The sequence below is a fragment of the Phalacrocorax aristotelis genome, chromosome 1 (assembly GCF_949628215.1).
Source record: "Phalacrocorax aristotelis chromosome 1, bGulAri2.1, whole genome shotgun sequence".
Lineage (NCBI taxonomy): Eukaryota > Metazoa > Chordata > Aves > Suliformes > Phalacrocoracidae > Phalacrocorax > Phalacrocorax aristotelis.
Window position 1 is genome coordinate 190741844 of NC_134276.1, and position 12487 is coordinate 190754330.

At 37.7% G+C, this 12487-nt stretch overlaps 1 protein-coding gene across 1 annotated transcript in view; it reads left to right on the forward strand.

Annotated features, from left to right (window-relative positions):
* The window catches only part of TES (testin LIM domain protein), a 29924-nt gene extending 17910 nt beyond the window's left edge, over positions 1 to 12014 (forward strand). Inside the window, exons 3-7 of the mRNA XM_075081107.1 lie at positions 3522 to 3774; positions 4959 to 5294; positions 8444 to 8659; positions 9222 to 9380; positions 10583 to 12014. Of these exons, the coding sequence (XP_074937208.1) occupies positions 3522 to 3774; positions 4959 to 5294; positions 8444 to 8659; positions 9222 to 9380; positions 10583 to 10774 (1156 nt within the window). The 3' untranslated portion in view covers positions 10775 to 12014. The remainder of the gene's footprint in view (positions 1 to 3521; positions 3775 to 4958; positions 5295 to 8443; positions 8660 to 9221; positions 9381 to 10582) is intronic.
* Positions 12015 to 12487: the final 473 nt, after the last annotated feature.

The window sequence follows — 12487 nt, forward strand, 5'->3', positions numbered from 1 at the left end:
ACTGGTTCTCCTACCACATGTGAGGTGTTTAACACCAAAAATAAAAACTAAACATCAGTTATCAGACAGACTTGCGATGTGTAAGTTTGAGGTAATGGGACAAGGTCACTTCAGCAAGATGGCTGTATCAGAGCCAAAGAAATGACCAGCTGACTCTATTCTGAGTAGAAGTAATCGGCCATATCCCTTCTGCAGAAGGGACAGTGACTAACAAATAAGTGTGCTGCTTAGTGGAAGAAGGTATGACTAAATTGTAAACAGTACTCTGCAGGAAGATTTATGTGTGTAAATGTCAATTGAATATCTTCTAGGACTGGAAATTATTCAAGAAAAGGGATTATAAATCAGAGGAAACTTGGCTGTTATCACTGTACAGACATTTCAGGTGGCTGAGGTCCAGGGGAGCCCTGAGGAGCAGGTGAAATGGCAACAGCCTTGGGGATTTTCCTGTGATTTACTGACGTATGTTGACATCAGTTGTGACTTGGCATTATCCCCATTGTTGATGGATTTTCTCGTGTATTTGGAGACTTAACTATCCTCAAGCTGTAATGCCAGGGCCACCACAACTGTGATTTTGTAACATAGCCCCTACAACAGGTTCTTGCAAACTGCATATAGACAGAGAGTCATTCACTTAATCTTGAAGGAGCAAAGAGATAACTGTGCACATCTCAGTCTAATGTTAAATTCTTAATTTAAGTAAGTCGGAGTGGGGGAGGGATTAAGGAGTATCTCATACTTTTCAATGCAACTACACAGCACAGTAGTTTTATGCCAGTTTTCACAGTGGGACCCAGAAAGGATGACCTGAGGACAAGTTATACACTTTCACTTCTTTGCAAGTATCTGTTTATCAGGACAACAGAAAATCTCTCACCAGTATTGAAAACAGTGAAACATGTTAAGCCTTCAAGGTGTGACTGAGGATAAAAGCAATTGAATCAGGATGCTTTCCTAGTTGGAAGCAGAAACAGGATCTCAAAGCTATTCTGCATTCTGAGAGAAGTCTCTATCAGAAAATAGATATGCAATTTCATTGTGTAGCATTAATGAAAATAAGGTGCACTTGTGGCTTTTCTAGCACATGTGAAAGCATCAGGGGATGAATTCTACCACAGATTATTGGGGATAGTCTGGGCTCTGTAGGCTGTCCGCTGCCTCACCGCAGTTGGATGCTGTACAGAGTGGGGAGAGCTGCTTGAACTGTCACGCTGCTGTTGTGACCACACAGGCAGTACAACAGTATAAATTGCTCTTACTGAGTTCTATTTTGCAAGCAGAGCAGTTCTGGACAGCAAGACTATACTTTATTTGCATGAGTCTGCAGGTTACCTGAGAATGTCTTTGTTCACCAATGTTATTAGATCACATCCTGTCACAAGGCAAGACTAAAACTGGGGATAACTATTGCCGAGTTGTAAAAGTGAAGAAAATAACTAATAAACTATTGTTCAAATGGACTAACTGTTTGAATTCCAGTTACATGTGTGCTGTGAAGCATATAGCCGCACTTCAGTCACTGATGTAAAAATGAACTAAGCCTGCAAAAAGTAAGGTCTGAGGCTATTGCCTAGTATTAGAACTCAAAGGCGACATAACTGAGAGTTAGTAACAAGGTATACGTATGATTATACCTTAAAAGATGAGCGAATTGAGTATAAATTGCTCTATTATTTTATTAAATAGTCTTTAAGTATCAGCTAGATAAAGGATGTATCAGCAACAGTCTTACACAATTTTATGTTGCTAGTGCTCGAGGTGTATAGTACAGCATTTGGACTTAATATGCAATGCTAGTTCATGCTTGACTCTTTTTGTAGGCTGGGAGATTGCAGAGTGCTTAGTATTTACTAGGTGTCCAGATAAGTATCAGCTTTGATGTTTTGTCCATCTTTCCTGTTGTGGAAAAGAGCTGGAAATCGTACAAGCCATCAGACTGCCTATTCTTTAATTATTGATATCTTTAGGTGGTTTGTGTTGCAAAGTGGAGTCCATTCTGCTTAACACTCTTATTTTGCTAGTTGCTTTCAGAGTGGAGTGACTTATTTCTGTTTGGAGTGGACTTCATAACTTAGGTTACAATAACGTATGGTTGCTGTATAATCACATGACCAGGGCAGCACCCATCGCACACTGCAATGAAAGTACCCCACATCATAAACAGGCGTACATGTGTGGTGCATGTCTTTGGGGCTGGCTGTGCATCACTTCATGTGGCCAATTATATGCAGACCACCTCCTTCCTTCCTTTCCCATCACCTAATGGGCCTGCTGTAGTCGTGGCATGTTCTTGTCATGTACCCGTTGGATGCCTTAAGATAACGTATGTATCTCACCTTCGAGACTTCAGAAAGCAAGATACGGAGCGATGCTAGAGTTCCATGAGTTTTGTCAAGCAGGGCTGAGAAGCATTTTATAGGTAGTAGCTTTATGCTATTTGCTATGTGAAGAATAAATAATGGGGTAAAATATTACTCATTCCTCTTCAAACTCAAGATATCTAGAAGGTTGATCTGTTTTCTTAGGCTATAATAAGAACCTTTAGTTAACATCCAGCTACGCTAATTTCCATATACTGGTGCTGACTGCTTTGAACTGAAGCGCTGGGGAAGCCATTAATAAATAGTATACTAGCTTGTCTAATCCAAGGTTCTGTTTATCATACGTGAATTGTTTAATTATGCTTAAGGTAATAAAACACTATCTAATATCCCTTAATCAAATGAGTTCAAATGTGTTGTATATGAAAGAGTACCATTTATATCTAAGTAAAGCCTTCTACCTTTTAAGGCTGTTATCTGTGAAAATTCTCTGTGCAGTGTGCGCCAGAGTACCTCTGGCTTGGTTCAGAGCCATTTGAAAGGCTTTGTCCATATAAGCCTTTCACTTTTCTTTCATCTTCTCTTTTAAATGCTGAACTTTGAAGAGAACTCAGTGCAATTACACTGTATATATGGCTGTATGCATTTTTTTCCTTTCTAGGAAATACTTGCTTCCACTTGATAGCAACCCTGTGATAACCAGATATCATGTATACAGTGAAATGCATATGAAGTAAATAGTATAGTGTGTGTAATTTTGACTGTATAAAGAGAACCTGAAAAACTAAAAGCCCAAATAAATGACTGCTGTGGGGATCACGTTGATGCATTTAAGTTAACTTCTGGTGACTACTCATAATCTGGTAGGTGAGTGATAATGGACGTGTATGTGTGTGATCAGTACTGAGACGTAATTGAAGGAATGATATAGCATCACATTCAAAATGCATTAGTATAGTTGACTGATATCTATCTGATCATAATCTCTGTGAACAAAGAATGTAAACAATACAACATGAGAAATGAAGAATATCCTCAAGAGGTGTTTGATGTATTGCAGAATAACTTGTATATTCATAATCAAAGCACTGACAACATGGTGTCGGGTTCCCAGTGATGATGTTACTATGCATGCAGCTGGTGTGAGGTGTAATTTTCAGCCGAGACTAAATTTGTCGCTGTTTCCATAAATTTCAGAAAAATATGTCGCAACTGCAAATGTGGCCAGGAAGAGCATGATGTCCTCACAAGTAATGAGGAGGATCGTAAAGTGGGGAAACTCTTTGAAGATACAAAATACACAACCCTTATTGCAAAGCTGAAGAATGATGGAATCCCCATGTATAAACGCAATGTAATGATACTGACTAATCCAGTGGCAGCCAAGAAGAACATATCCATCAATACGGTGACTTATGAGTGGGCTCCTCCTGTTCAGAATCAGACACTTGTAAGTCCGACCCACTTTTCCTTCATGTTCAAGGCAGGAGTTGATGGGAGATAGAGAAGTAGAGTCTACCAGAAGGATAAATTTGCCTCTTGTAGTCATTCTGAATGTACCTCTTTTCTTCCTCAAAACTGAAAATATGGTGCCTGTTTAATGATTCTTGCCTGTGTCATCTTGCAGGCATGGGTGCTTGTCTATGGCACCTCTTGAGAACTGGGGAGATGTGGTGGTTTTTTTTAATAGATAGGATTAAGCATTATCTGCTAAGTCCCTGGAGTCCAATTTCTCTAACTTGCCTTTTTTAGTACACTTGATAAATTTGCATGGAGTGTGGGCTTAAAAGCAAAAATAAAAATAAGTAAAAAAAAAACACAACAAAAAAGACCCAACACACGATCCCAATGCCACAACAATTTGTCATTGTTTAAAGTTAAGGGGAACACTCAGACTTGCATATAGCTTTTACTGTATATGGTGAGAACAAGGTCGATGTTGATGTCTAAAGAAGCAACTTTCTTCCAGTATGTTTTCAGCTGATGTAAATAAGATGATAGATAGCTTTCTGAGGATTTTGCTTCACTTTTCAAACTTTGATTGCTAATTTACTGTACCATGGTGTTGTATAATCCATGCCGGAATCACGTTATCTCTGAACTACCTCTGAAAATATCCTTTTTCAGTGAATTAATCAAACGTTGTGCATCTAAATGGACTGTTACTTAAATTCAATTACCACTTCAATTTTTAGGCTTGTTCTTGCTTTATTGGAACTAGAGCTTTTTTCTTTATTTAGTTAGAATTACTTCTTCAGTGGGCTGAGTGCCCCAGGCAAACTGTTTCAGCGTCTACTTTTTAAAGCTACGCTAACGATCAGTAGTTTTAGATAGCTTTGAAGAGACAAGGTGCTGTGTAAATGTTAATTATTGTTTACTCTGAGAAGTAATTATTCTGTAAAAGGCTTAAAAGGAAGTCTGTCTCTTACTCTGGGAAGAAGCCAATCAATGCATCTGCTGTATTTTATCTCCATCTACTATGTTTTGGGAGCTTAATGTGTATGGAAAGAACTCTGTTTTTGGCAAATTTGATTGTCACTAACAACAGTAGAGATGATATTTTAGTCACGTGTTGCTTAAAAGGATGGGTCTATAGTTGAAGTGGCATCTGATATCTAATTCCTTCTGGCTCAGGCTAGGCAGTATATGCAGATGCTACCCAAGGAGAAGCAGCCTGTTGCTGGCTCGGAAGGCGCGCAGTACAGGAAGAAACAGTTGGCTAAGCAGCTGCCTGCTCACGATCAGGATCCTTCAAAATGCCACGAGCTCTCCCCCAATGAAGTTAAGCAGATGGAACAATTTGTGAAGAAGTACAAAAATGAGGCGCTTGGCGTAGGAGATGTCAAGCTCCCCGGCGAGGTGGAAACGAGAGCTACTGAGAAGAATAACGTAAACGACAGTGACAGAAGCACCTCAGCCTCTGTAGGAGCGATGAAGGACAAGTCCCCAGATCAGAAGGCATCTCAGTATGTAAGTATAAGAAAGATAAAGTAAGAAAGTATTTTATTATCTGAGTGCTCCCTTTGGTAGTTTATAACCCAATGAACTTGTTTGTTAACTTGGAATAGTGAAAATCTGGGGAGAGAAAGAAAGATGATGAACTGGAAAACATTGTGAATGTCTGCAAAGAACCCTGGTTTTTGACCATATGTAGTGCCTTGCAGCAAATAACTTCTGAAGTGACCTTTTCATCTTCATTGCAAAAACATGTTGGTTTGCAGATGTAGTATAGCAGGGTGGCTTTTACAGAAGAAACTTGTGTAGTCTTACAGACTAATTGCTACACTTTCCTCCTCTTGAAAAGTTTAGTTTAATTTTAGAAGCCTGTTTTCCCCTCTTTCTTGGAAGAGCACCAAAATTATCCCTTGACAAATTGTGTTTTAAAATTAAATTAAGCTAAGAAATAATAAAGCAACACCTCACCCTCCCATATCCAAAAAGCCAAGCTGTATAATGGCTGTTTTGACTAGCCTTTTCATGTTCAGATCTTTTTTTTTTTCTTTTGATCTATTATTTTCTTTGGCATCTGATTTCTGCCTTGTAATAGCTCAGAAAAAAAAAGGTATGTAAAATTACCCAGTTTTCATTGATATTTCTAAAATTATAGCCTTAAAGTGTTTCTGACATAACTTGCTAACTTCTGCTATGCATCTCTCAGCTGCCAGTTACAAATACAAAATAGGGGTGGGATTACTAAAGTAACATTAAAATAGTTTAGTGAAGGTGGACCTTCACTTCAGAGTGGCAAAAGCTTCTGTAACTTGATTTCCAGAAATGTTGCTGTTATATGTATGAATCCTAAAAATTATTTGTCTGCAAGTTCTAGATGGAGATAAAAGTTTGTTAACATGGTTGTAGAACATGGCTTTCAGTGTTACTGGGGGGTGTTGTGTGCTGCTTTTGGTGTGGTTTTGTTGTTTTTTAAACTGACGTAGTATATTACTTCTGGTATAATTCATATGGAATATAAATTTAACACATAAGAGGGCATGTTCAAAGCTAAAACTTACCTTAATCAGTGATATGCTCTGCCGTTTGGTTACCTGTAGCTACTTTCTAAAAGGAATTATTCAGTTATTTTTGCCATTATCTTGTTGTAGAGATTCTAAGATATTAAAAAGTTATTTTACCGTGACTTGATTAGGTTGCTGTCATTTTGTGTAACCCAGACTCTCCTGCTGGGTTACTTTAGTTTCATCACAGCAATTCTTCGCTTACTACCTGGAGAAGGACCTACAGAACTACACAACTTGCATTGTACCCCACTGGCCTCTGGCTTGGACTACATTAAGTCAAGGGCAGGAGGCACTCTGTCCTCTTGAGTCGTATCAAAAAGTGCTTAGTTTCTCATATTACACCTATTTATCACTTCCAAAGTTTTCTTTACTCGAGCACCTGAGTATACCTCCTACTATTTAGGCCAAGCGTATCTTCATCACTGTGTGCAGTGAAAGAGGCTTAGAAGCGTTTAATATTGTAAGTGAACGTTTGAGTTGCTTATCTGTTGTTGGTACTGAGTTTACCCTGGCCTAATAATCAGGATTTAGATATATTATTTTTAAGTATTTTTTCTGGTCTGATTTCTGCAATATGACTTAATGCCACAGCCTGTGTCTGAGACTATCTCAACTTTTTTTTAACAATTCAAAATAATCCAATACAGAGAAGAGCTCTTAAATACCTTGCAGAAGAATTGCCATTCTTGTCTACACGTTTTTTCCTCTTCATTGGTGCTGCGTCTTTGTTCTCCAAATTTTCTTATATGTTGTCTTTCAGACTGAGTCTGAAAGCATGCATTCCTATAGCTGTGGTAAACAGAACCTCTTGAAAAATTAATTTTCTTTATAGGAATGGATTGCAATTCTTTTAAACACGGTTAAAAAAAAAATCAACAACAAAACAAAACCAAACCAAACAGGTCTCCACTATTAATGTTAAATATACTAAGAATAATTGCCTCTGTTTAAAAAAAATCTATTTCACCACAAAATAAAAGCTGAATAACAGAAAAATGGAAATTCACGCTGCTTTTGTCTTGTAAAGAAGCAAATCTCTTTACGCACCTTTTAACCACATAGACTGGGGATGTTGCAAATGGCAGGTAAACTGTCTTGCCCTGATCTGGGTCTGTAAAACTACTAAGCCTTCTAATTGATTCCTCTTGGAGTATGAGGTCTAGAATAGAAAGAGTCAAAAAGCTTTCATTCTGTTCCAAGCTGTTCTTCTGGTCCTTTTGATGTCTTTCTGTGTATGTTTTGAAGTTGTCTGAAACAAGTGTGGGGATCTGATCAATATGCCTAACAGCCAAGACACTTAAAAAACCATACGGATATATACACACACGAAATGGAAAACTGAGGCCATTTGTGGTTGGGCCTGTAGTGATGCGAATCATACAAAAAACCTTCTCAGGATCTTCAGCCCAGTCCACAGACCAACTGCAGTGCAGGAAATGCCAAACTGATGATTAAACTGTAGATTAAAATTTTTTTCAGTAACATAAACCACCTGTGTTTTTTGACTTGATGACAAAACCTCTCTGAAGCAGGTATAGGGCAGAAGACTGACTATGAATGTTTTGGAACTATTTGTAGTGTAACCATGTTCATAAACTTTGTAGTCCCTTCTCCATAATCACTCTCCCCATCCTAAGATCATTAATCAGACTGTTGGACAACAGCCATGAGTGACTAGTGTCCCTAGAACACAGCATTAAGGAGAATGAGTTTGAAATATTCAGATTTTTTTTTTCTCACTTGAGGCTTCTTATTATTCTCTCTTTATTCTCGAGTATGCAAGGCTCATAGACATAACATGAATTTTAATTGCATGTTGTTGTTTTTTTAAGAACTGGTCTCTAGTTGCAAGAATATGAATATGACAAAATACAATAATCCATTTAAGTAATACTAGTGCTATGTCAGTAGAATGTACATAACCTTGAATTGCTTAGTTAAACCTGTACTGTGGCATCATGTCATGCTACTGATCATGGGAGTAAACTAATGCTTTCATTTCAGTCTGGGAAAGTAGGATTTATTAAATATCTTAGTAGCATGTAATTGCTATAAATATACCTCTTCAAAGACTTATTTAACTTGGTAATAACTTCTTTCTAGTCCTGCTATCGCTGCAAACTGAACATGAAAGAAGGTGACCCAGCTGTCTACGCAGAACGTGCTGGATATGACAAATTGTGGCACCCAGTGTGTTTTGTCTGTTGCACCTGCAGTGAACTTCTAGTAGACATGATCTATTTCTGGAAGAATGGTAACCTGTACTGTGGAAGACATTATTGTGATAGTGAAAAACCCCGCTGTGCTGGATGTGATGAGGTAGGAAATAGCCTAGTCCTTTGTTTCAGTACACAAGTTTGCTCCCCTGAGAAGTGAATATGATTTTAGTAAAATATTTCAGTGCAGGGAGATGATGTGCCTTCACCAGTTTTAGCTGATTGTAGTTGCAAGGAACCGAAACTGATAGGGTCGCCCCGTGTTCAGGAAGATCCATAGTTTGCTTTAGATTTGGTGGGGATTTTGTGTGGTCTACAGGGATATAGGATGTAACTCATGAGTCCAAAGTCTTCTACAAAGTCTCAGTTATGCAGTAGTTTCCTCAGGAAGGGCACTAGGGGGAGCGCCTTACTAAATTACACCTCATGCAGCATGCAGAGAACGGCCTGCCTGGTGTCTTGGGCATCTATTGGTTCTTAATAAATGAAATGGAGGCTTTTGGAAAACAGTCAAACAAATGAAGGCCTTAATTTTTGTTGTTGAAATCATTTCAAGCAGTGGAATCACCAGGAGTTCCTTGAAATTACAAAACATCCTGAGGCCAGCTTTATTAAAAGAAATACTATTCAAATGCATATATTAATATTTGTTTTTATCTTCATAGCTAATATTCAGCAATGAATATACTCAAGCGGAAGGTCAAAATTGGCATCTGAAGCACTTCTGCTGTTTTGACTGTGATTGTGTTTTGGCTGGGGAGATCTATGTAATGGTGAATGACAAGCCAGTCTGCAAACCCTGCTATGTGAAGAACCATGCTGCGGTAAGATCCTTCTACACATGTTGGTGCTGTGAAGGAAGAGAACATGTATCTGTGGAGCTTGAAACTCTTACTTTCTCCCAGTGTGGGTGTATTTGAAGTATAAATTAAGTGCAAGTTCAGGCTCAAGTCAATCTTTTTTTTTCCATTTTAAAAAAAAAAAACCAAACCAAACTCAAAAGTGGACAAGTGTATTGTCAATTCATAAACTCAAACAAAAGCCACTGACAGGGAGGAGGTGGTTCTGAAAATACCTTTAACTTTGCCAGTGGTGAAGTAGGATTTTGTAACAGGAGCAGTAAAGTAGGTAAAGGTGAGTAAAGCTGCTAAATGTGTAGTTTGTGCATATCGTAGTTCATTGTGATCAGTGGGATTCAAATTCAGCTAGTCTTTTAAAAGCCTGTGATGGCAACAGCAATCTAGGTACTTTTTCTTTTGTATTTCTAACCACATAGTTATAAAGGAGAGTAACTGATGGGGTAAAGCTAGAAGTTTGGGAAAGGATGGTAGTTCTTGATTCCTAGTTGTGTTAGGAGCTCTAATCTGAGATGATGGTCCATTCATATCTACCAATTAAATAGCCAGTAGTTGGGAGTTCAGTCTGATGTGCATCTAGACTATTTATATAGTTAATGGAGAGAAAAACTATTATCTCCAGCTGGCAGTTAATAATCACCTGAGATAGGTGTAAGAGAGAATGTTTTGGAGAGGCTTTTTTCTCTTAAAACACTAACTTCCTTGATCTAAATGATAATTTTTGACAACAAGACTTTAATTTAATTATGTAAAGACTTTCTAGAAACCTTCAATTCTTTGGCATTGCTTTACAGCAGCCAATGCACAGGGGGACTTGTAACTAATCTCTTCAAATGTATGGGTTAATATATGAAGATCTGTGCTGTTTGGCACGACAAGTTTTTATCATTGTTTGGGCACTGGGAAATCATAACTATGATAACTGTCTTGAGTTTAGTCTCAGCAGTAGTTAACTTATTATGCACATTCTATTTTGTTGTGTCCTCGGCTGCATTTTGATTGGAAACTGCTTTAAAAAATAAAGGAAAATCAAAAGCTGGAGACTTATTTCAAGGGCTTTTTTTAACACCTGTCTCTCTTCTCCAAAAATATTTAAGAATTCCATCTTTTACTGGACTTTTAGAGAGGATGTATATGCTTCATTTGAGTGTCATTTTGTTTCTAAACAGATCTGCCAAGGCTGTCATAATGCTATAGATCCAGAAGTTCAGCGTGTGACATACAACAACTTCAACTGGCATGCTACACAGGAATGCTTCTTGTGTTCCTGCTGCAGCAAGTGTCTAATTGGCCAGAAGTTCATGCCGGTGGAAGGGATGGTCTTTTGCTCAGTGGAATGTAAGAAAAAGATGATGTCTTAAGATATACACAGAACCAAGCATTGCTGTGTTCCAAAGGCTCTTGCATTTCTACTGTAAAATGTATATTATCAGGGCATTTAAAGTTATTGAAAGTATTAAATAGCATTTTCCCAAAGATTTTTTTTTTCTAAGTGGCTAAAACTTGCTATGTAATCTTCATTTCTTAGCTGTAATAATACTTTCTTTTTTGGAATATTGTTCCTGAGTCTTACGTCAAATGACTTCATATCCCAGAAATGTAAGAAAAAATGTGTTATGAACTATGTACATTTTAAGGGAGCTCTTCATTGTGAAGGATCTTGTTGCTGTGTCTTGTCTAATGGAAGAAGAAAATGTGGAAATGCTCCAGGTTTTTTTTCTTATATGAGAGATGTAACTCTTCTACTTTTGGTTTCACTAATTTATCATTTTTATAGCTTCCCTGCTTTCATCAAGCACTTTAGACAAAATGATCAGCTTTACCGCCACATACGGTTTGGTTCACTAGACCTTAAATATGCAGGGAGAATGAAGTTTTAAAACAAGTTGCCTGTAATCATGTGCTTGTAGTTGACACACGATGGGTTCTTGAGGGGTAGTGACTACTCTCACATGTAAAGTAACTCTGCACCAGTAGAAAACTGTGTTGGCTCATATGTGTCTCTTTCTTACAACTGTTCATGCCTCAAAAATTTTTCATTTTATGAATGTTGAAGTTACTTTACAAATTTATTGGAGGAGTGGGGAATATAAGAGGTGGTCTTGCCCAGATTAAAAAAAAAAAAATCCACCATTAGTGGTGACACTCTTATCCTTTCAGAACTAGCTTCTGTTTTTTTCATGAATGTTCTTTTCATAAATTGTGCCTTCTATCAGAGGGACATGGCACACAATGCTGTATGCATTTCCAAGAATGTAATTCTGCAAAAGGATCGATCTTAGGCTTTTGATTTCTAAGTTCTTAACCAAAGCACAAAGAAGTCTTTCCCAAGAGACTTACAGTATTTGAGTGAAAAAAGATCACAGCTGTGTATTAGCTTTGCTTACTAGAGAAACCAAATGTGGTGTTCTTTCTTTTTCTTAAGAATTACAGGTCTACAGTGAAATGTGTTAGCTATCTTTGTGCCAAACAGTGAATGGAGAGTCTTTGGCCTAAAAAAAAAAATTTAAACAATCTATGCAAGTCCTATGTTCAGCTCTTCAAGTTTTTTGATGGCTGTATTGTGACACTTACAAATAAAAATTAGTGTTGTTCGCTTGAGTTGTCTACGAACTCTGTTCTTGTTGAATCCCATTTAGGGGAGGCAAAGAGGAGAGGAAACATTTCCATAGTTCTTTAGCTTTGACATTATTTCCAGAAACACTTAAGGCCTGTATTAGTAAAATGCTTACTCTTGTGTAACCCTGATGTGCTTGTAGGTGCAAAGCAATGGGTCTTGTCCAACAAATACACAACTTCAAAACTTAGTGTTAATTTACTTTTTATTTGCATAAACTATGGCCTTAACTATATTTTAAGACATAGCATGGGAAGTTTAGAATTCATGCAGGTGAGCTAATGTGCTGAGAAAATAAGTAGACTGTGATCCTTTGAGTACTGCAAAAATAAGACACTGGTGTGAGATACGTACTTGGTATATTGTCTAAATGGAGATGTAAATGTTAGGTCTGTGTTCTTGAAGCCTGTACAGCTTTTCTCAGAGATCCTTAGGATGTACCAAAAAAGTGTATGTC